This window comes from Glossina fuscipes, unplaced genomic scaffold (genome assembly GCF_014805625.2).
Source record: "Glossina fuscipes isolate IAEA_lab_2018 unplaced genomic scaffold, Yale_Gfus_2 174, whole genome shotgun sequence".
NCBI classification, from domain to species: domain Eukaryota; kingdom Metazoa; phylum Arthropoda; class Insecta; order Diptera; family Glossinidae; genus Glossina; species Glossina fuscipes.
In genome coordinates, this window is record NW_023998517.1 from 224243 (window position 1) to 249381 (window position 25139).

Genomic DNA, 25139 nt, shown 5'->3' on the forward strand with positions numbered 1-25139 from the left:
TGAAAGCATTATAGTGGCCCACAGCCTATTGTTAAATACTCTACACCACTCTTCTTAATATAGTCATTCGTAGACCATGAATTTTTCAAATAACACGTTAGGCAAGCGAAATGATCGAAAGCCTGGTTCTATCCGAATCGCTTTCAAAAGTGTTCCTTCTCGGGTCAAAACTCGTCATGAAGGTATCTTAGAAATTTCGAACAGTAGATTAAACACAAGAACACAAACTAAGATCGATTAAAATCCCATCTCAAGCCCTTCTGAGTGTTGTAGACATCCTTAATTAACATATCCTTGTAACATCTTATGGTGTAAGGTATCAAAATATACGATCTATGTATAACATTTTATGCTCATATGTAGCTTACGTGAATAACTAAATGAATATAATCTGTAAGGGCTATAGCTATAAAAACATTCATATTTTAATTAATTCCAAGATTCTCGTCAGAGTAAATAAAAGTCAATTCGTGGTATGATTCGTTAAAAAAAAATTTGCAGCGGGATTAAGATAGTACCGAAGTATAACTAATAGAAGATCTAATAGGTTTTAGAAATTTAGTACTTTGAACCCATGCAAACTATGCCTAGAGATAATGGCGTAGACTATCTGAGGATGGGACATTCATTTTCAAAACGGAGCAGGACGCTCATTAATGTCCATTTTTTCATTTATCCATTTATTTAGCGACTATAAAGGCTTTACATAATTGGATAGATACATTTCAAGTGCAAAGAGAGACTAGAACATAAATGAGCGTAAAACTCAGCTAGATGGCTGCAAATGTAATCATCTTGCTCCATAAGTTAAGTAAACATCAATTCCCACCAGCAGCCAAAAATAAATTGTGAGATTAACAATGCGGTCAATTTTTTTCTAAACATATTCACGGAATAATCGAAAGACTTCAGACTCAGTGGTAATGCATTCCAATTTGTAGCAACACGAACAGCAAAAGTTCGTTCGATCGGTCTATGCGATCTAGAGAACTGCAGTCATTTCATTAAAAAACTTGATAGATAAGCAACCTCAAATTTGGATGATCGAAACGGGAAAAATTCTAAGAAAGCATGAACAAAGGAGGGGATGTCGTCGCTAAGTTTCACGTGATAAACAAAGCGTCTTATATAGTTAATAATACTTTGAAGCCTATCTAACGTGTACCTTGGGCACCCAATACTATAGTTAGCATGCGTTATGAGGAGAGAATGCGAAATGGTACATTTAATCTACAGAGGCAGATATAGGTGTAGATTGTATAGTTTTCGGAACGTAAGACAGACTTTAGCAGAGACATTGTCAATATGGGAGCAAAGCTATGACCAAGCAAGTCTTACCTTGCAGTCTTACTGCCGAAAATGCGAAGCAATTTCTCTATCAAGCAGGAACTAACAATTGCTAAAGACTTGTTACATTTTTCTGAGAACCAATGCAAATTATTGCATTGGTTGCCTACGCATACGTCTATGTGGAATCTTTATTATAATCTCAAAACCTTTGCGACATATCTGTGATGAATCTTAAATTTTAGATCCGTGGGTGCAATCATCAGACTGCTTTAATCCCATGACCTTACTTTAATTAGCGATCCGTTTGTTTTACGGACATGTTCTTGTTTCTCGGTGTTGGAAAATGAACTACAATCGCATTCGGTAGTTACGGCAGACGTGAAGAAAAAATAGAAAAACAAAACAGCTCGTTACAGTTTATTTATGTAAGGGTCATTTATTTATTTTGTTTTGCTGAAATCGTTGATAAATTTCACTTCTTTTTCGGAAAATTGTAATTAAGAAAAAAGACTTTTGTTTAAGTAGTACATCGTTCGCCCCCTCATCATCATTTATAGACTCACAGTAACCAATTTTGTCTTTCAGCAGTAATTGCGCATACAGTACGAGTATGTGACCTGAATATTTGAATCAATTTTTGAAAATGAACTTTTAGATGATGAATCTTTCATTTGAAAAGGAACTGGAGGTCTTTATTATAAACTCTGACGTCGGCATTCTCACATGAACCTCAATTTCGCATACAAAGGACACACAAGCTTAATTTGTTTATTTAATTACTTAGTTTGTAGTTTCTTCGATAAAATTAAGCCAACAATTTTACAACAACAACAACAGATATTTATACTAGAGGCTTAACAAGATGGGGAAAAATGATAACGTTGAGGAATGAATTGAAATTAACTTACTAGGATCTTGTGCCATGCTTGTAATATTTTCAAAAGCTTAATAGAAAGAGTAGAAAAATTATATTCCACCATAGCTGAATCTTTTCCACCCGCTGTCTTAATCTTAAAAAAAAAAAAAACAGTATTAGGTATGCAAATAAATTTTGTAAACTGAGTTTCCCGCGTTACATAACTTAGACGTTGATGCTTCCAAGCTATAGATTTCAGTTGTTTACAAACTGTTCCTCAATGTATAACAGAAGATGTCCCTTTCGACAATGCATTCTGCTTTAAACATGAGAAAAATGCACTTAAAGTTACGGAAATGATTTAGGCGTAGAAATGCCTGGAAATGGAGTGAAAATGCGGTAAGTTATTGAAAAGTTAGAGAGAGATATTGTACACAATTTCGAAGCGAAGACATCTGCCAATGTACTACAGAATTTGGTAATTTCAATAGATCAGTGATTTGGTTCTAATTTCCCAGCAACGATTCAGTTGACACAGGCAGATCTTTCTGGAGTACAACAAAAAAATCCCGAAGCATCCATGAAAAGCTTGCTTAAGGTAAAGGGCTTTTTCTCTCATATTCTAGAAGTTTCACAGTTAAAAAATGCTTTACGAGCTATATTGGAAAAAATTTTAGATTTGGGGGCAATGAATATTCACATAGGTCCGACAGTCTCCAGCGAAAACAACTTAGCAAATGATCTTTAGCTTGGGCTGGGAACTTACCCCTACTGCATTCTTTTCTGACCTGTGTACTGATTATCAATGATTCAGATTCATTCAGCCGTCTTTAGCGGATCAGCGATTAACAAAAAGTAAAGCTCCGCCAATATGGGTTGATGATCACAGAGTTTCTACCGTGAGGGCATTCGCAAGCTACCCGATAAAAGGCGAAAGTCCTTGGAAAGTGATGGGAAATATTTTGAACGTTAAGCATTGAAACATATATTTTATTAAAAAGCATATAGAATTTACTTATACGCCTAATATTATACTTTATGAATAATGACAAGAATCTATTTTTAAACCTCTCACAGAAAGATAAAGGGCATATGTTCTTAATCAGTATCAAATTCGATGACCGTGTGTCCGCTTGTTGCTCTTGTCAACAGATACACGATATAAATTTCCTATCTTATTCTATTCTATTTCTACCCTAACTATTCTACAAAAATAGAAAAACCAGCCATGCCCACTCAATGCTATGTGCCTTATATATGCTTATATCTTCCATTCGACAACAGTGATGGGTATAGTAGATTCCGTCGCAACCGAATGTAATTTTCCGACCTTTTTATACCAACCACTGTAACATTTTTCCATAATGTATGTAATCAAAAGGAAGCGTCAGAGACCCTACACAGTATATTTATTTCTGATCAGCGTAAAATTCTGAGTTGATTTAGCCATGTCTGTCCGTCTGTGGACCTGTGTAGTGTATGGTGTTGCAACCTCTCCTGGCCGCAAAACTGAATATATCGACTTCAAATTTGGAAGAAACATTGGAAGAGAAGAAAGTGAGCCAAATTGGTCAGAGCAGAAGCGCGCAGTAGAGCGTAAACTGAACGTAACTCAGTTTTTTTTAACAAACATTTTTGTATTTTTGCTAGTTACTCGGAAATTATATAAGGTAGAACGCTGAAATTCTCCACTTTTACTTTAGGAAGCATTCTATTCCTCACGGCCAAAAATGGAAACACAAAGTTACAAATAATTACATTTAATATTTTTCACTTTTTTGAGATTCTATGCTTATTTATCATAAGGCAAATCAGACAGAATATTTAAAGCTATCTGCACATTTCTCAAATAAAAGTATATTATCTACCTAGAAACGGGTTTATTTTAAAATGGACCTGGTAGACACCGCGGTTACTTCTTTCTTAATAACACAAGGGATATGGGTATCAAATAAAAGAACTTGGACAGTAGAATGCGAAAAGCATAATAATGAGTATGCGAGTTTCTGCCCGCGCCGAATATAACTTTGTTGCTTTTTTTCTTGGTTTTAAAAACGATCACCATTTCGTACGAACAACTTACACCATTTTCAATGTCAAAGTGACTGCAAGAGTTTCCAATGTTTTTCGCTACATTTGTAACCGACATCTTCATTTTTGCAACCAATAAAATTTTTAGCGTACACATTACACAAACGTACGGACAGATGGACGGGCATATTTAAGGCGAATCAGAAGGTGATACTAATCAAGAATATATAGAGATTTTATAGAAGGTCTGAAGCTTCGTTCTGGGTGTTGCAGCGGTTTTGGCAAAATGATGGCATCTCCTTGGTGGTGGCTGTAAAAATCTTATTTACTTGCCATTCCACTTCTAGCTTAAAAAGTTTTTCTTAATATTCCCTACTAAATGTTATACATTTTCCTATCAAAACTTAAGTCCTTCAACTATAAAACACTACTCAAAAATGATTAGGAAAATACCAAACAATAATATCTGTCGTAGACAGATATCTAATTGTTTTTGCTATACCTTCTTTCTTAGTTTAAATGCACTCAATATGCGGTCTTAAATTCATTCATAGCAAGAGTTGATTTATTTTTTTTAAATAATAACTTATCTCACTTTGTATTGTATATATATATATATATATATATATGTGTATATAACATATATAAACTTTTCGGCAGAATGAAAGAAATTGTGACATTGTGAGCATATGTGTGTGGCATCAAATTGAAAATGAAATGTGTGCGAAAATCATTAATTTCCAACAATATGTTTTGTTATATGTTTTCTACGCTTTCGCCGTAAAGAAAAACTTCAATGACTCTTTTTGTTTTTTTTTTTTTTTGTTTTCTTTTTCTCTTAGTTTTTGTTTTTTGTTTCCGGTCTGGCATTCGGTTGTCGAAACTTTGAAATACTAACGTTTCAAAGGAAATTTAAAGCAAATAAACCATGAAAACTAATGCAATCTTCTAGACGAAGAGTAAAAAAGAAAAGCATTTTTTAAAAGCTGTAAATAGAAATAAACTTATGAAAAAACAGGTTGAAAATAAAGTTCGCGGCAAGTTGTTGCACAAAGAGCTATAGAACTGATTACCGCACATAACTCTGAAAAATATACGACATTTATCGGAGGATGGATTCTGAATTTTATTTCACCCATTCAATGGGAATCTACGCTCAAAAAAGTTGGGTAAGGGGCATGTAAGAGCTGTTTGCATTGGATACATTCAATAGGATCTTGCATGTATTTTCCTCAGCGACATATATTGGTGAAAATGATAAAGTATTCAATGGTTTTGACCTCTCTCTACATAAAATAACATTTTTTCTTATTACTGAGTTATTCGGTGTATACAGAAACTAATCATGGAACACTCAAAATTGCACTTTCGATATTCATTGCCATTGTTGTTTGATTTGAAGAAATCTGCTGCCGACGCAGGTTGGAGGTTTATGGCGATGCTGTGCTATCATATCCCAATTTTCCGTTTTGGTTTCAACGGTTCAAAAGTGGTCATTTGGTTGTCAATAGTAAAGAACGGCCTGGAGGAACAAAAAAGTTCACCCACAATAAATTGCAGAACTTACTGGGCGAGGACGCAGCTCAAACTCTCAAAGAACTTTCCGACAGCTTAGCAGTTGAAGAATCAACTATTTCTAGATGTCTACATGCGACGGGAATGATTCAATAGGAGGGAAAGTGGCTACCATACGGATGGACTGAAAATGTCATATCAAACCGTTTCAACATTACCTTATCATTGGTTGCCAGGCAAAAAAAGAATAGCATATTATCACTGGGGATGAAAAGTGTGTCTACTACGACAACTCCAAGCGCAAAAAGTCATGAGTTAGTCCAGGAGAGCTATCCACATCGACACCGAAGCGTAGTGTTAATGGCCATAAAGTCTTGCTGCGGATGTGATGGGATCAGCAGGATGTAATGTACCACGAACTGCTAAAGTCGAATTAAATAGCGGATGCGTACGTATGCCGACGTCAATTGAACAAATTGAACGATGTATTGTTGCAAGCCGTTAATAGACGCAAAATCATCCTCTTGGATGACAACGCTCGGCCAAACGTTGCAACTCAGCGTAGCGTCTTCAGATTACCCTCTCTTTAAATTCATGCAGCATAGATTCGCTGACATGCTGTTTCCGAATGTTGACGAAGTGCGAAAATGGGTCGATGATAGGATCGCTGCCAAGCCAATATCGTCCTCTCGACGCAGTGGCACCATGTTGCCAGAAAGATAACAAAAAGTCGTACGAAATGATGGAAAATATTTGGTTTGATCTATATTGTACCAATTTTTCTCAATAAATGCCTTTTCAAGTGAAAAAAGAAAAGTAAAATACAAGTGAACTTAAGATTTCCTATAGCAAAATTTTTTTGTCTTGCATACTGTTTCTTTGAGGGTAAACGTTCGCTGTGTCGATTTAATCGAAAGCCCAGTTTCTAGTAGGACAGGTTTATCGGTCTTCAAAAGTCCGTATTAACAAACGGCATATCTCAAAGTTTGCGTAACTCTTCTTCTTGAAGGTTTTGTACATTTTCTTTCATCTCCCGCGTTTGCTACGCATATATAAAAGGGTGTTTATATGTTTATAATATCACAAAGGCACTCGCAAAAAATACCTCCATGCATATACACGTATATGTCTGCTTAGATTGACAGTTTTCAAGAAAAATATCTAAAATAGAGTTAAACAAACGCGTGCTTTATGAAATCTCTTAATTAGAAAATTTCAATTTAATTTTCTAAGAAATAAAATTTTTAGGATTACGCTTGAAATATTACACGTTGTTAAAATGTTTACAAACGCATTGCAAAAAAAAAAAAAAAAAAAAAAAAAAAAAAAAAAAAAGTAAAATGTGAAAATGTCAAAGGAGAAAAGTTACTTTATTGTTCTTCGCTTTCTCTGAAATCTTTATCATCATCGCATTTTTCGCTAAATAAAAAAAAAAAAATTGAAAAAATGTAGTAAAGCTGAAGAGAGCAAGGATAGGGTGAAGTTCTCATCAACATCATGTACTTTAACTTAACTAAAACGAAATAAAAGACAACAAAAAAAAGTTATTCGTTTTCCTTCTTTTCTTTTTCCACTTTTTCTTACAATAACTTTTCTCCTGGAGTTTCTCAAATAATTCTTAATAAATCCAAGTAATTATATAAGCTTAACGCTAACTTAAAAGTATGGGATAAGTAAGAGAGCACGTTAGCCAACGGCAATCTTCATTGGTTTAGGCCCTGGCCTACCTTAAGTTAAGAAAAGCGAAGCCTTTGTGGCGATGGTGGAGAATCGAACCGAAACTTTTTGCGTTAGATCTTTATGTGGGCCTACGAAAGACTTCTGCAAATTTCCCGCCATAAAGTTGTAAGAGTTTTTTCATTGACCCTTTGCACAAGTCTCCCGTTTTTTCAAACCAAATATAGCTAGCTTGCGTTAACCTTTATATCAATTGCCAGCAGACATGTACTTTCAAGTTAGTGTCTTGTAATGAGAAATGTTTTTAACGAATGAAATACAAGTGATGAGAAATGACTAAATCGACTCTCGTCATCTTATTCCGCTTAATATATGTATGCAACACAGTCTCCGTTGTCTATTTCTGGGCAGTAAAAACGAAAGAAAATATTTAATATTTCTATCCTCTTTGACAATCGACAAAGCAATATCTACATATTGATGTATTTAAATATTTCGCTGCCAGACGTATTAATAATCCTTCTACCGATTCATTTCTTCATTTCATTACTTTTGTTTGTTTTTTTTTAACAGCAAGTTTGTGAAAGTATGTTATACCCGGAAGGACTTGAGATAGACTCATTTTCTACTCTACCGATCGATTCAGAAAGTGATTCTAAGCTTGCCTGGCCATCTGATTTCCACTAATGTACTTTTTTGTTCAATCTACAGATAGAAATTTGTGAGATATTTTAATGACGTGTGTATGCCCAAAGACGAACGCTACTCACAATGAATGGATCGGATCACTTCTCCATATATAACGCCTTATTTTGATTAGTCGTCATAAGAAATTTGGCATTTTACGACAAAAATTGCCGAGTAATGGTAGCTGTATGTTCTAAACTGATGTGAAAAATTATAATCGGCTGGAAACTTTTTTTGAGCTCGCTTCCATATAAACGTTCGCAAGGAAATTGAATTTTTATAAAGTAAAAAGGCTTAATTTTTAATATTTCTTGATGAAAATTAGAGTATTATAATAATTTGACATAAACAAGAGCTTTAGCGAATTTGGATAACATGCAACTATTTACTGGATCCCACTTTGTAAGAAAGTCTTAATGAAATTTAAGTCCTTATATGACAAAAGTGTTCAATTTTTGGAATTTTATGATGAAAATTGGTTCGTAAGAGTAATAGATATTTTACTTAGGAAAAAGCAAAGAAGAAAAGCGTACTTATTCTTTCTCAAGGGCTATCTTGCACTTTTTCGCGATAGAAGCCAGAGGAAATTATTAAAATCTCTGACAAATAAATTGAGTTTTTTAAATTTGGACCACGTCACTTGACGGCTGGGGCATTCTACAATGTGACGTGATGTGATTTGTGTGCGTTTAAATAAAGGTTATGTATAATTTTTAAACTATTACCACGAAAATCAATGAATGTTTTCATTAAATGATGTGGTGCAGGGTGTCTAATAACCACTATTAAATTGTTTCGTATCCCTCGATTTCCTCGATTACTATGAACTGTCATTACATACTCAAGATCCTTTAAGGTTTATCTGAACGGTGTAGCATTTAAAAAGTTTGTTTTCCACCTCTTAATAACAAAAAGAATTCTTCTTTTACAAGAATGTAATGAATTCAACTTTATTCACTGCGAAGATTTGAATACTTTGTGAATAAATTTCATTTTATACTGTTGCGAAGGTATTAAATAAATCCTAAACGCGAAAATGCGCTTAACAATAATAAGCGTGTATGCCTTTGCATGAACGTACGCCTTAATATTAATAAGAAGTACAGCTTATGTAAGGCTTAATAATAACTTAACTATATTCATATAATTTTATGCATATCTTCATCTCATTTATGCAGTCATTACATAAAATATGTAATGATTTTATCGTCACCGTTAGCAAAGAACAACACCGCTAATACTTTAGATTAACTACAAAGGGAGCCTATTATCAAACCAATCAAATATTTATGGTTTTCGAATAGTAACCGCAAATAAACTTACAAGTAATTAAACGACCAAAATAAGAAAAGCAATGAAATAAGTAAATGAAAATCTGAAATGAAATGAAATAAGTAAATGAATATCTTTTGCCGTTTTCTATATATTAAAGGAGATAAATATTGCGTTTGGATATTGATAAAAGCCAAAGACTGATTGATGATATCCCATCGACTTTCCTTTTCGAATAATTTGACCTTTTTACGGGGCGTTTAGGGGAAAGAAGAACTTGGAAAAGCAAAGCAAACAAAAGCTGGCTTCCACGAATTTAAAATTTATGCGATAAAAAGTCAAATAGATTTGTCAAGCATAGAAAGCAAAAAGTAAATAAATAAGTAAAAATAGTAGAGGTGTTCAGGCAAAGGTAGATTACATAATATTTCACTTACCTAAAATAAACGTTGCTTGCTGTTTGCGTTGCGGTTTTATGTTTTCTTAAAAGCCAACAAATTTTCGAAGAAATATAGCAATAAGCAAACATTCAATTACGCTTATTCCATACATCTGTTCAAGTTATGATCAAAGGACATAAGGACATAATAGATGCTACGTATCATCAATCAAGATCTTATAAAGGGAACGACAATATTTTCAACGACGATAATTACATTAATCAGAATCCAAAATATACAGGGAGAAAATTAGCACTTTCAATGCTCGCTAACAAATTTTAGAAACATTTCCGTACACAATACAAAAATAAAAACTATTTCCGGAACCTTATTAAAATATTTTAAATTTTCATAGTTTCTAAGCAATTTTCGTGGGGTTATTTTTTTATTTGGACTTTATTTCTCAACAATTTTTGCTTCTATAATTACAAATAGAACACTTTCGCTCTCTCTCTCTGCCCCGCCTAATAATTTATTATGACTCTCTTTCTGACAAAACTATTTCTTTTTATTTCGTTCGCGAGCAAATTCGTTGCTTATTTCTTTAAAACCGAAAAATAAAAACTTTATGCCTTAGGAAACTACTTATTACTTCGTTACGTAAGAAATGCCTTATAAAAGATGTCTACACTTATTAACCGTACAATTACAAGGGTTTGTGTGCGTATTTGGCTTGGCTTCGTTACTATAATTGCGAGTAATTCTCTTAGCATACATGCATTGAAAAACGAACGAAAATTCACAATAATTTATTTTTAGAATTATTTTGCACTATTTTGAGAAATATAATTAACTATTTGAAATTTCATAATAACAGTTTGCGTTTTAATTAAATTTCATTTTAAATTTTTAGCGCTTGATAATATTGCTCATTGAAAAGTTAAGCCGACCAAAAAAACGATTAATTCTTTTATTAATCTTCACTAAATACTTTGTTGCGCCACCTGAATAACTCGCTACATCTCTTTGCGCGTGTCTTCGACTATTGATCAATTTTATTACATTTAATGTACCCCCAAATTGAGTGTTTTGAAATATGAGCAGCACTTTAAAGCAGATGTTTAAAGAATGCGAGAATCCTTCAACTCTTATTGCAATGTTAATGTGAAAGAATGTTATCTAAATGAGAGAAAATGTAAATAATGAGATCAAGTTTAGAGAAAGAGTTCGGGAGTAAATTAGAAAATGATGAGAAGATTATAGCAAATAAATATTTTTTCATCTTTCTTTGCTGTACTTGGCTTTGCGACGTTAAACAAACGGAATTACTGTATTTGTATCGTGGATTAAACAGTCGAAATATGCTTTAATTTTACATGTTATGTAATACTTCAATGCAATAGCATATAAAAGAAATATTTCACTTGAAGCAAAAAAAGCGGTCGCTGAACTTAAAACCAATGTAAAAAACACGATTGAAGTTATTATGTTTATCTCTTTATTTTCTTTCTGCAAGCGTTCTGGTTTACTTAAGGATATTTGTTCCAGTCCTAAGACATTGCTTGAGTGATATGACAAAATATGCAATGGCATATTCATTGGAAAGTTATCTTTTTTTTTTTTAGAAAAACCACATTAAGTTTTAATTTAATTTCTTTCTATTACTTGCGTGTAGATGGCTATGTCCATATAGATTTTGAGTGGACGTGATTTTTATTTTGTAGCGTTTTGACATATGACGTAAACGTGTTGTTAACGTTCTTGTTATTCTTTTAGAATAAGTCTTAATTTCAAACGTAATCCTTAAGCTACCAAAAGCGGAAAAGCAGTGTTTTTTTATTTTTGACAGGAATTAAAGAAATAAAATCAAATGAAAAATAAATAAAATGATATCAGTAAAATAATACGTAAAGTAAAGTGTACTAAAAAAGTTTTAATGTAATTTGTCATAAATTCTTGGATATAAATAATTAAGAATGGAAACGAAAAGACAGATAGACTTTCTCTTACACACTCTTGTGGCAAATATTAAAATCGTCCCATAATCTCGATCGATTCTGAATCATTTTTCGATCTAAGCTTGTCTGACCGTGTTAAGCCTGTCTATATATTCTTATGTATAACTTAATTTTTGAGATATTCTGATGAAATATGGTACACTGGCCCCTTTTGATTAAACGACAAACGCCATTGAGAACAGTTTAGATCGGAGCAATCCCCATATAAGTCGATAAAAAAAAACATGATTTTTAGAATTACGCGGCGAAAATCGCTTAGTAATAGTATTTCGGCATTCTTAACTGCAAAGTGCAAACTTTGGATCGCATGGGGCAATTTCTGAACTACGTGCCATATAACTGTTCAACGGAAACTGAATTTTTATATGGTAACGAGACCCAATTAATTATATAATTATTAATAATAATAATTTGACATCAAGATTAACTTTACCGCATTTGGGCCTCATAAGTTAATTTTTTGGATCAAAATATATATGTAAGGGCTCTAGTGAAAAATAAGACTTTAGATGTCGAAAAGGTCTATATTTTAATATATTATAATGAAAATTGTGTCCTTGATAAAAAGCGGGCAGGGAATGTGGATTATTTTTTGATCGCGCCACAAGGAGCTCCCATAAAAGCAATGCCTTCTATGATGATAAAAATTAACTCATAGTTTGTTATGAGAGAAGCAACTGGAAAATAATGATATCTTTGGAAAGTAAATTAAGTTTGCGAAATTTAAGCCACGTTGACGTTTAAGTACTCTGCAATACATACAAACAGTTTGTAATTTTTGTTGTCGACCTTGCCCGACTACAGTATTCCTACTTGTTTTTTCGTCTACATATGTTCTATTGCACTTTTTTATCGCGTTTTATCACTTTCAATTTATTTTAGCCATTTATAGCTGATTGCTGTGTATTTGCGCTTTTGTTGTAGTTTTTCATACATCTATCTGTTGATTTAATTTAATTGTGGCATAATAATCCTGTGATGTAAATTCCAGTCTGTGTTATGCACAGGTCAGGTTTTCATAAAATTGCCTTTTTTTACTAATATAAATAAAAATAGAAATCGACAATGCTGCTAAGGAGGTTCTAACTTGAGCTATCTTTCTTGTTTGATTGACTTTAAAGAGAATTTGTCATTCAATTCACTCCGAATCGCTTTAAGGGGTCCAAGTCGTCTTATAAATCTATTCTTGCATTCTGTTTAAGCGGTCAAATGCCCGTTAAGCCCGTAATTTTAAGAATAAATTTATATCATGTTGCTTGCCATAGGTTTGAAAGAGAGTGTCGTTGATTCATAAGCTGAGCTCTTTTGCTACTTTGGTATTATTATCTGAAGAATAATTAGAATAATTTTATGGTTTAAGGTCATGTGTAGGAGCGCACCTATGCAACGTGCTTCTTACTTTGTCAGTGACATATGATGCGAAATATGTGATAAATAATTGCTACAACCTTGGTTGAGATTGATAAATTTTAAAAGAATCAATTTATTTTGGAAGATATAGTGTTTACATTAACTCCATAAACATGTTAAACATAAGCAAAATTCCAAAGCACATTCCATCAGACTTTATTAACTTATGCAAATAGATCCATTGAATAAATTTAATAAAATATTAGCAATATATATAAATTTGATAAACAAAAAGAAAAAAGAAAGAAAAAATTGAGTGGTTGAATGTTGCGCAGACTTATTACATCGTACGGTAAGCGATAAGGTTCGTTTTTATGACAACAGCAACTAAGTACATGTTCGCCTTAGGATCTATCACATTTTGGACTTTAATTATCTCAATAAACTCAAAGCTTGCTTACGGTCGCATTAAGCCATTTTTTTAAAAGGCTTGTTTAGACACAACCCTGTTAAATACTTTTACCAACTTCTAAATCGATCGAGCTGTTGTGGCTTTTAAATTATTCACATTATTTATGAATATTCATTTTCAAGGTTTTATTAGCTTTTTTTTCTTTGCTTTCATAGACTTGTCAGTACATGCGTTTGAATTGAATCTTCATCTGTCGATCAACAGTTTTCTATTTCAATGTCTACAATCGCGAGGGAACAAAACCAGTAGACAATAGACAGACAGACGGATTGACAATGGACACAGCGCTATTCGTAGTAGATCGCGGCGCCATTCAATATTATTGATATGCAACTTATACAGTCAATGTAATGTGTTATAACGTCTACACAAAGTTGATGAAGACTTTAATATTTATTCCATAAATTCCCTCAAATGAATGTTGAAAATATTTGGAAAATTTAACAGCTTGTCTGTCTCACGGCGATTAATAGAAATTTCTTTACTATAAAAAACAAACAAATTAACTAAATCAGCCGTAGATAAATAGACAGATAGTTAGACAAACACCTTCGGTTTTCTATATTATGTCCATAAATATGTATGTACACACTTTTTATTACTCTCTTATGCGCCTTCATTTGCATAGTTTTGAATTTTTAATTTAACAAATTAAAGTTATTTTCATGTCGAATTTAATAATTGTAAATTATGGAAAAAACTTGTTATGTCAACATGACCAAATTAATTTTCAGCCATATAAAGGGATGATTGGTATAAAAAGATTCATTCTTGAAAGGTTTCGTAAGGAGTGATAATCAGAAATTTTTTTAATAAATTAAAGACACAATGATTTTTTCAATTATTTTGTGTCTTTTCGGGACTTCGTATGCTATACAAGTTGGATATTCGTATCAGCCTTTGCATCAGTCTAAGGCGCAATTAACTTACCCTTCATCAGGATCCTATAGCGGTGGCAGTTTAGGAAATACTGGCTTGCCTTTACATGATATCAAACAGGGACATTATACGTACGGGCCGCCACCTACCACTTTGGATTCCTATAATCTTCACGGTAATGGAAATGTTGCGGCCGTCAATAATGATGGCAGAGGATTCTCTTATCAGCCATTGAAGCATCCGCAACCGGTTATCTACCATAGTTTAAGCTCTAATAACAATGGAGGCAGTTTCGAAAATGTCGGTGCTTATGCGATCGCTAATAACGAGAACGCAGAGATTACATATCAGCCTTTAAATTATCCTAAGCCAAATACTTTCGCGAATACCATTGGTGGTGTTGACCCATCTGCTCTCAATAATCTTGGTTCTACTGGCATTATTGATAATGTTCCCGCACTACCTCATGCTGCTACTGATTATCATAAAGAATTTTACGTATTTTCTGCCCCCAATAATGAGTTAGATAATGCGGACGATATCGCTAGAGCACAAAATGCGGCAAAAAAGACTCTTCGTGTGATATTCATTAAGTCCCCCGAAAATAGTGGCCTAGAAAAAGCTGCTATCGACTTAGCTAAATCGGCTTTAGAACAAAAGACTGCCATTTATGTACTTAATAAGGATACGGATCTTTCCAGTTTGGCTGATAAGCTCAGATCCCTTAATCTTAATAGCCCTAATAAGCCTGAGGTGCATTTTGTCAAATATCGTACCAACGAAGATGCTGAAAATGCGAAAAAAGCAATTCAAAGTCAATACGATTCGTTAAATGGCGAATCGAAACATTATCAAGAAGGTGTGGCTCCCGTTTTAAACTTTGCTTCCAATCCTCATGATCACCTATCAATCCCAAATAATCCTGTAAACACGTATCTACCCGCTTAGGTTCTCCTACTTTCTTCAATTTTTTATATAAATAAAATATTAATTAGTGTGTTAAGTAGTTTAAAATAAGTTAATTGTGCTGTTAATGTTTGTGCAAAATTTATTTTCTGACAACAAAATCTCATGAATTTCCATGAAACCAAAATATTAAATAAGAATTTAGAAAAAAAAAATCCAGCTTCTTTTTCTAGCGTTTTTGTATAGACATATAGCGTAGTAGATTTTTATAACGAGGTAAATTAACTCTGAAACCTTTGTTAAGTTCACTGGCTGAGATGAGAAGGACTTGATTGACTAAAACCACGTATAACGTCAACTTCGTCGCCTTCATTTAGCTGTAGAATGAAAGCACATTTAAATTTAGATATATATTTTTTTTAATTTCGTAAATATTTTTTAAACAAATCAGAACGATTTTCTTAAGCAATAATCACCGCTGAGGTAACATGTTATTTAACATAGCAGCTAGTTTGTGGTAATACAAAAAAAAGAGGGTTAGAGAGAGAGAGAGAGAAAGAGAGAGAGTTTTGAATCCCAACTAACTAAATCATTTACTGTTGATTTGGTGACTCGCAAAAGAATAAGAAGAAGAGAGTTAGAGAGAAGAGCAAGTTTTGTTTACACATGCGATAAAGAGAAATATTGCAAGAGAAAGAAGGGGTCATAGACATAGCCAGTGATCAATTTTCTCCTTCCACTTTAGATTAATATCACCTGAAATTTCAAACAGTTTGACAATATATAAAAGCCGTCATATTAGTCCCAAGTCAAGTCAATAATAATACCGTCAGTAGATTGATCTGTTTGTGTTGATTTGTGTTGTGTTGAATTTAGTTGACTAACTAGCAACAAAGTATTGTGTTATCCTATACATTGCTTCTAAGTGTGCAGAAATTTTGTAATTATTTTGTGTTACAATACACGCAGTAAACTCCCACCATAACAATCTATATAAAGTTTTAAGTTATTGTAAACTAATTTGTTGAAGTAATTTTCCAAATAAGTTTTTAGTTTACGTTTGAGGAAGAGAAGCTCTGTTTTAAACCGCACAACAACTTTTAGATATTGTTGACATTAATTTTTTTTAGTTGTGTTTTTACATTAACTTAAAGTACATTGCAAAGGAACCGTAGAGTTGGTTACGACATTTATCTTGTTTACATATATATTTTTAAATATTTATGCTACACAAAATGCTATCAGGTTTCTATATAAGATTTGACGAGATTTTAAAGAACCGTTCATCTAGCGTGCATAGTAGATAAGGATGCCCAATGGTCCAATGAAGTGTTTACTCATTTTTTTCCCCAGTTTAAAGGGGGTAAAGGTTCACTTATCATAAGAACTGGTCCTAACGAAAGCTTTTAGGTCCAATTACCAAAATGTTGGTGATATCAGAAAAGCATTTACCTGAGAGAGTATTTAAAGGATGGTAGGGACAAAGAAGAGCAGAGGGCAGTTTTTCAGCCTAGGCCATGTCTTGGTGGCAGTAAGTGATTGGTGCGCCTCAAAGACATAAAACACAACTAAATCTTGAAGCTTTTCAGAATTGTTTTTGAACCTCACGAGCTAGAAAGAAGGCCGCAGGTTACACTTTTCCGAAAACTTCTTGCTTATGTTGATGCAGGTATACAGGTGTAGGCGGAAAGAGAAAGTCCATTTAAAAACCAAAATCAAGCGAAATAGTTTTAAATCTCCAGTAAGAAGGCCACAAAGCCTAAAAAGGCTGAGTACCTGCGTACATAAGAATTGCGGACACCAAGCTAGAGTTCCCGAACTCAAATCTTGGTGCGGAAGATTTTTTCGCACGTAACTGTAGTTGGCGTTCAGTCGATAGAGCATACAGCATCTAGGGTGGGGCTTCTATCTTTCTATGTTTTTGTCATTACCCACTACTTCCCGGCCGATATTGTGATACACGATTAGGGGATATGAGTGCGCTGCTACTCTTCAAAACTAAGACGCCAAAGAAATGACGGCTTTTATGCTTCTGCAGAATGGTTAAAATATTTACGCAAGCTCTGTACACAAATAAAATAGTACCACGATTAGAAAATTTTTGTACTCTAGTCGCTCTCTTTTGCATTTCTCTGTGATGTTTGTTAAATTGTTGGAAAATATGAAATCATCCATAAGAAAAACACTCTTAACAAATTTGGCAAAATTGTGCTTAATAAAAAAGAAGAATAACATAACTGTTTTTTTTGTAGTTTCTGAAAGTTCAGAAAATGATAGATGCAGCAAAGAGCAAAGGCATATACTCATTTTCCAAGTTTCTTTAAAGTAATTGGAGTTGGGAGAATAAAACTGTCATACTTCATGAGTTGGTGAATGTTGAAGAAGCTTGCTTTACGAAATATCCAAGAAAGAAATTCGAAATGTTGTAAAGAAGTTTATCACTTTAAATTTGTTTACTTCTTACATAAATTTATGATTATTTATATTTGGGAATTTTTTTTGGCTTTCCTTTATGCACTTCCGTTGCTTTTCCATTATCTTACATTTTATGAACTTTATTTTTGCTCGCTGATAATCTTTGTTTCCTATAAATCATATCCAATAATATTTTATTACAAGTGTTTTATCATTCCTTTCATTATATATTTTTCTTCATTCAAAAAAAAGTGTTTATCGATTACTTCAAAAGAAACCCTTGATCTCTCATTCCAATCTGACTGCAATATGTCGCAGGGACAAAACAATGGGTTTAATTAAGAGAAAAGAGTTCGTTATACCCTACCTGGTACAGGGAGTATTAAATTGTGTGAACATGTATGTGGCATCTAGAAAGGCTCAAAATTACATCGATCGATTCAGAAACACTGTTTGAATCAATCTAAACTTGCCTGTCCGTCCGTCCGTCTAATGTCTGTTCATGTATTTTTCTGTTCAACCAAGAGATCGCAATTCTTAAGATATTGTAATAAAAGTTTGTACACTTATGTGCTTTTAAGCAAGCAAGGGCGAACGCTATCGAAAATGGTTTAGGTCGATCAACTTTTTTGACCGCTGAACGTGACTGCAATTTACAAAATTTCACAACAAACGTCGCTGAGTTGTAGTAAAATTTCGTCCGCTTGGAGTAATTTTTTGGCCCTCTTTTTACATAAGCTTTCACACGAAAGCTAAAGCTTTATGTAAAGAGGTCTAATCTTCGACATATTATGGTGAAAATTCGTTTCGTTGAATTGTTAATGCGGTCACGATAATAATTTGTCATATAAATGAAGTGGGTCAGATTTGACGCTACTTCGTACAATATTTCTCAAGAATAGCAAGCCCTTCGGAAAACAATTAATTTTTAATATTTTATGATGCAAATTGTTAGCAATTTAGTAAAAAAATTAACGGCAGGCAATTCGGATGATATAGGCCTATTTTTAAGACCCTAACAAATTTAGAGAGCAAGCTTCTATGCGCAGAGAGCGCCTATTTGTTAGATATGGATTACGTCACCGTCCAATGTGCGGACTTCCATGTAAAGCATGCTTTTGCATGAAATTTGTAGGATATCTAATTGTTGGCCTTGTCCGACTATAATGTTCTTGCTTGCTTTTAGCCCATGTTAATTATAAGTAGGGAGATGTTTGAGAGAAATCACCCCTAAATGCCGTTTTTTTTCCCTTCTTCTTCATCGGTAATTTGAAAATTTGAATGCATTCTGTAAACAACTTTTCTGCATCATTAAGCATAAAGAAAGAAAACTATTCCGAATTTTATTATAGTATGATTAAAATTTTTTGATCTGTTAATATGAAATGCAAAGGAACACATGAGAATGGGTATTTAATAATTTTTTTTGTTCATAAGAAGGTAAGCATTAACCTTGAATTGCTTTTAGTGCTGGCGATTTTATTACGTTGTTATGTCTCGTGTTACATCGAAGCGTGAAATAAAATAGATAATTTATGGCAGCTCTTAACTAATCTTTTATGCCCTTTAAATCGTATACACATTTATGCATGCCTACCTATATATATATAAACATATGTATACATTATCGGATTAATAATAAATAATAAAAACAACAACTATGAAATTTGAAACGGAGAGGAGGAGCGATTTTTGTATAAATAAACGAAAGTGATGACCGCACAACTTAAGATATCATGCTAATTTAGAGTATAACTAGGTTGTTTTCTTATAACACTTTTTAATATACGTGTTTTTTTGTTTTAAGTTATCTATTTGTTAAACCCGATACCCGTTGGGCGGAAAGTTCCTTACTTTTCACACTTGATTTCTATCACATGGTATTCTCTTTACGTACATCTAACCCTCTTTTTACACGGTACATATGTTGCTTAAAAAATCGTGCAAATAAAAAATGTAATGTAAATAATTACATGCGACATATGTTAAATTTGGGGATCGTGTACGATGAAAAATCACAAATATTTTTCGAAAAAACCGTGCAAAAAAAGTAATACTGAAATTCACATTATACATTTTTACAAACCGAAAACCATTAATTTTTGTTGGAAAAAAGGAGATTAAAATTAGAGAATCCAGTTCATACATGCTACATATGACAAGTCAAATTGAAATTGGAAATAAAAATTAGTTTCGAAATTATTCATCGCTACTTTTTAACAAGCGTGTACGTTTATTATAGACTGGGCCAAAAATGCTATCATCAGTAAATATGTCGATTCAAGTGAGGAATTTCGTTAGTGAGTAATAAATCAAAGCATTAACAGGCTTAAATCGAATCACTTCTGATCACGGTATTGCCCCCCGCAATTACATTTTATTTCTGTAAGACAAAAGAATCAAAATAGTGTATTTTTTATTATCGTTTAGTCGTGCTATTTCAAAATGTGACAAAAAACTACCGTGTAAAAAAAGAATTCGATGTATATAATTAATTTTCGACTTGAAATATATCATTTATGACTGGTATACAATGCATGAAACGAGTTTGGGATTTAGTTAGAATAAAATTCAATCGTTATAGAAAACTTTTAGCCTGTTTCAGTTCCTTACGCATTCCTGTAGAAAATATGGTCAAAGGAGGTCGACAAAAATAATCCTGGTTGTTACAAAAAGTATAAGAAAGACACCACACTCCTTTCTTCTGTAGGTGGGCACACAAAAATTGATTAATAATAACTCTAACACATTGTAGAAAATAGGAAGCAGATCTCATCAAAATGTTGTATTAAAAATTTGGAAGAAAAGAAGACAAAAAACTTGTTTTGATTTTATTAAAAAAATAGGTAAACAATCTAAAAGAAACAAACTACAATAATTTATGCTTCTTCTAAATAAATATAATGCCCGCGGATCGATTTAATTAATATTCATATACTGCCGTTATGATCATTTATGAATCTAAAGTTGTTGACCTTGCAACTATGCTATCACTACTATATTATGCTATATCTTATAGGGTAACACGAACAGTATAATTGCAGGCTTATGACGTCAATTCAAAATCAATTAATAATAATCAATAGTCATGTTATTTTTGTGCGAACAATATAATGCTAAAAAAGAAGAATTCCACTGGAACTAAAGTCGCCCTGGATTGAAAAATTCGCTTCTGTATCTTTAGATATCATTATTGCAAATTTACTGCTTTTGTCGACCATTGACATTACATCTTTCAACGGTTCTTAGGGGCTAGCTATCGGCTATTATTTAAAGTCCACCGATAAGAGATATTTATTTCATGGCGTCGTTGCTGAACGCGAATGCTTTTCAAAAAAAGGCACATAAGTCAAACATTAATCTCGTTACTAGACGATTTGACCGAGCCAGGCAAAGTAAACCATCAAAAATTTTGACGTAGGAATCCTTCTCTTTTACATTTACTTCGTAAAATCATTAATAGTAGTAAAGCCTAACTATTTACACTATTCTTACTTCATTTTTTATTTCATTAAATATTTACAGTGATCGAGGAAAAGAAAAAAAAAAATGAAAAATCAGTCATTTCATCACAACATTTTCTAACAATGTATTAACTTTTCTGTGTATTTACTTCGTTTTTTTAATAATAGAAGAAGGCAAGTAAGCAGCTTCAGGTGAGCTAACAACAGCGGCAGTATGAACATGTTCGGGTTCTTGTGAAGCGAAATTTAGAACGTGTGTCTCACCGCCATCATAATTTGCAGAGTGACCGCCCAAAGATTCATATTGGCTTTGAATAGTCTTCTTGGCATTTTCAGCATCTTCCTTAGTACGATATTTAACGAAATGAACTTCGGGTTTATGATTAATATTAGTGTTAAGTGTATTCAATTTGTCAGCCAAGCCAGAAAGATCAGCCTTCTTGTTAAGAACATAGATAGCGGTCTTCTGTTCAATAGCAGATTTTGCGAGATTTGCAGCAGCCTCTTCTAGACCGTCATTTTCAGGTCCTTTAATAAAAATGACACGGACACCTTTCTTCACGGTGTTGATATGCTTGTGCAAATTATGATGATCGTTGAACTCATGTTCGGGTGCAGTAAATGTGTAAAATTCTTTTTCGTATTCAGCATGTTGATACCCAGAAGCATCATACGCAACACCTGAAGACAGGCCACCGCCCGAACTTCCTACCGCAAAATCACCAGCATAACCACCGCTAACACCGCCGCTTAAGCCGCCAGAGTAAGCTGCCCCGCTATAACCTTCACCTAAGCCGCCAAGACTACCAGCGCTGTAACTACCGGCGCTATAACTACCGCCGCTATAACCACCGCTGCTGTAACTTTCACCAAGAGAAGCGCCATGCAAATTACCGCCATGTAAACTACCGCCGCCCAATGAGCCTGGCGAAAAGGAGAGACCACTATCCGAATGGGCAACCGGATGATAATTGTAGCCTAATTTATCAGCCCAAGCCGCAGCTACTAAACACAACAGCTGGAAAAGGAAACATTACGCAATTTCCCTTAACTTTATACTAGCAGTGGATTAAAATCATCACTTACCGCAAAGGTACGCATAATGATTTATTTTTTTAAATATTTCTGATTTTCCTATTCTGTGAAGAAGCGTTAGTTAAACTGTAGCTTACTTAAGTAAAAAGATCTCGTATTTATACCATTTGATGGCGATAAAGAGATCTGAATTTAGTTAACGGGAGCACAAAATCAATCGGTTTTTATCTGAAGATCATTTATTTGATTTTCCGGAATGTCTTCAAGAAAGCTTTTAGCCAATAACTAAGCAAAGACTCGTTGTACTCGTTTATATTCCAAAAACAACAGCTTCGCGCATGCATTCATATAATAAAAGCTTTTTTGTTTCATATTTGAGAGCTATTTTCGAACTTTATTTAATTTTTGCAATTTATGGCATATATAAATATATATACATATTATAAATATATATATATATATATATATATATATATATATATAGATAAATATATAATTATTATTTTATTTTATATATCGACAAATGTTTTTTAATAGAAATATTTATTTATGGTACACACTTTTTTAGGAATATATATGTTGACCTGTTTTAAGAACAGACGAATAAAATTTAATAAGAAACAAGTTAGAAACTCTTGAAGATTTCTTCTTATCCAAGACCCGAATTCCTGCATATTCAATATACAAGTCTTCTATCAAGGAGATTTTAAGCCGAGTTGACTTGTTAGCAGCCGGTTAATCGCAAGTTTCTTATATACATTTGTTGCAATGTTTACTTTTCAGAGGTATATTGTTATGACTGGGAGCGAAATCCCGCAGCTTGCAGGTTTATAATCTTCTTGAAGTACTCTCCTATGGTTAAGCGGCAGCCAAGTTTTAAAAGATGAAATGCCGAAATAAAACACGATCAACTTTCACTACATATTACTGTGCCCAAAACATAAAGGTGAATCAGACGATGAAACTTTTTTTTCTGTATGTTTGTACTATTATCTTTGACATCTATGTGGAGTTCCATGTTAGCATACTCAGCTGCTGTAGTGTTACACGTGTTTTTACAAATAGTTCCAGACTATCATGATAGACAAGGATCTGCGCATTTAAGCTAATAATGTGTCGCTTATGGTGGTGTTGGGCACTACGTTGCCCCGGCCCAAACTGATAGTGAAGATCATAATTTGAATTTTATGAAGGCGACGACAGTGGTCGGTACCAATAAATAAAAATTTTTCGTTTTGTAAAAAAATTCATTATATATTTTGGTCACAGTATTAGCTTGAAAAGAAAACCAGAGGAAAGAAGTAAAAACACGGTGGGACACGGCCCATCTTTAAATACCCTAAACCACCTTGCTTAACATAGTTATTCGAATTACGACTTTTCATAATAAGGCGACGGATATAAGACGTGGCTGACCACGTGGGCCAATTCGAATTATTTTTAATAGGATGTCTCGATTTGTCAAACACATCGGTGTAACAAATTTGTTGATCAAAACATCTCGAAAATTTGTGATCTATATTTTGAACACAGGGATACAAGACAGACAGCATGAAATGTTTTCGACCGCTTCGCCTTACGTCACACTCTTTTGGAAAACAGTTATATAAATAAACGCATTGAGCCGAGTGTAGGACCGTCTGTTGAACTTATAGGCCTCAATATTTGATATATTTTAATGAAGTCTGTAATACTGACGTGTTTTGATCCAAAAGCGAACGCTATTGAAAATGCTTCAGATGGGGCCACTTTTTCGACTACTCCTTGTATAAGGCTTTTTATTAAAATTCGGTATATGGATAACTGTAGGCCGTTGTAAAGTATTGTGTTTTTAAATGTGTCTAGACAAAAATCGCTAATAAATAGAAATTCTGAAGAGTATACGAACATGGAAAATTTGGACGGGACGGCATTATTTTTAGCCTTTACAGGGCAAAAGGAACTTTTTTTTTTTTTGCATGACACTCAGGGGAGTGTCTTATACGTGCGGACATATTTTAAGAATATTACGATGATAATGGTTGTAAAGTAGCGCCTTGACATATAAATTCAATGTAATAAGCTTGATCCATATAAGTCTATTTCTCGGATTCGCGGAGAGCAAGGCAAGAAACGATTTTTGGTATTTTATGATGGAGATCGATCAAGGGTTGCACTAGAGGATGAAGGTTACAAGTGTGCAAAACTTAACTTGCAAGGGTCATCTCAGAACTTAGAAATCTATTTGCAGCTGATTTGAGCCAACATTTTAGGCTGGTTTAGAGCATAAGCAAGTCCACCGGCAGCTGTAGTTTAAAATTGATTAAGACATGTGCAGCATTTGATCATTCTGGAATGTAATAGGTACAGAAGACTTGATATTGCCCTCACGTTGTGATGTTGCGAAATCGTCGACAATTCTTTCATTGACAATAAAATTTGTACAATAATTATTAAGAATTCCGGTAATGTGTTTTTGAAATTTCTTGCTTATACTCGTTGGTGGTGTTTGTTGCCCAATATGTATTACAATATATATACGTGTATATATTATGTACGTTCTGGCATACGTTCAAGAATGTTGCAGGAATTAGGACGTGACACGAATCTTTGTACCTAAGCAGAAGGTGCTTTTATTATCCTTCAAATATATAGACGCATATAATAATCATCGCAACATGAAATGTTAAAGTTTAAGGATAATCACATGTTCCTGCCCCCACCCTTCGCAAAAAATAATAAATCTTAATATTATTATTATTATTGTTATTATATTGTTTTGAATATACAATGACACAGCGGTTTATGATAATGCTTTTGTCATCAATTGAATCTTTTTTTGACATCTCATAGCTCTTGCTATGCATTTGTTTGTTTGGTTTTGTTTAAAATTTACGTTTAATTAATACGATA

General features: G+C 33.4%; 2 protein-coding genes and 1 pseudogene across 2 annotated transcripts in view; 1 reads left to right on the plus strand and 2 right to left on the minus strand.

The window, feature by feature from the left end:
• The window catches only part of LOC119641713 (protein lap4), a 309554-nt gene that overhangs the window by 54226 nt on the left and 230189 nt on the right, over positions 1 to 25139 (minus strand). The gene's annotated exons all lie outside the window — the stretch shown is intronic.
• Positions 14334 to 15434, plus strand: LOC119641753 (annotated as a pseudogene).
• Positions 21204 to 22428, minus strand: LOC119641717. The gene is made up of 2 exons (XM_038040530.1): positions 22299 to 22428; positions 21204 to 22230 (listed from the first exon to the last, which is right to left on the minus strand). The coding sequence occupies exons 1-2, from the start codon at positions 22311 to 22313 to the stop codon at positions 21358 to 21360; spliced, it is 888 nt and encodes a 295-aa protein (XP_037896458.1). The 5' UTR covers positions 22314 to 22428; the 3' UTR covers positions 21204 to 21357.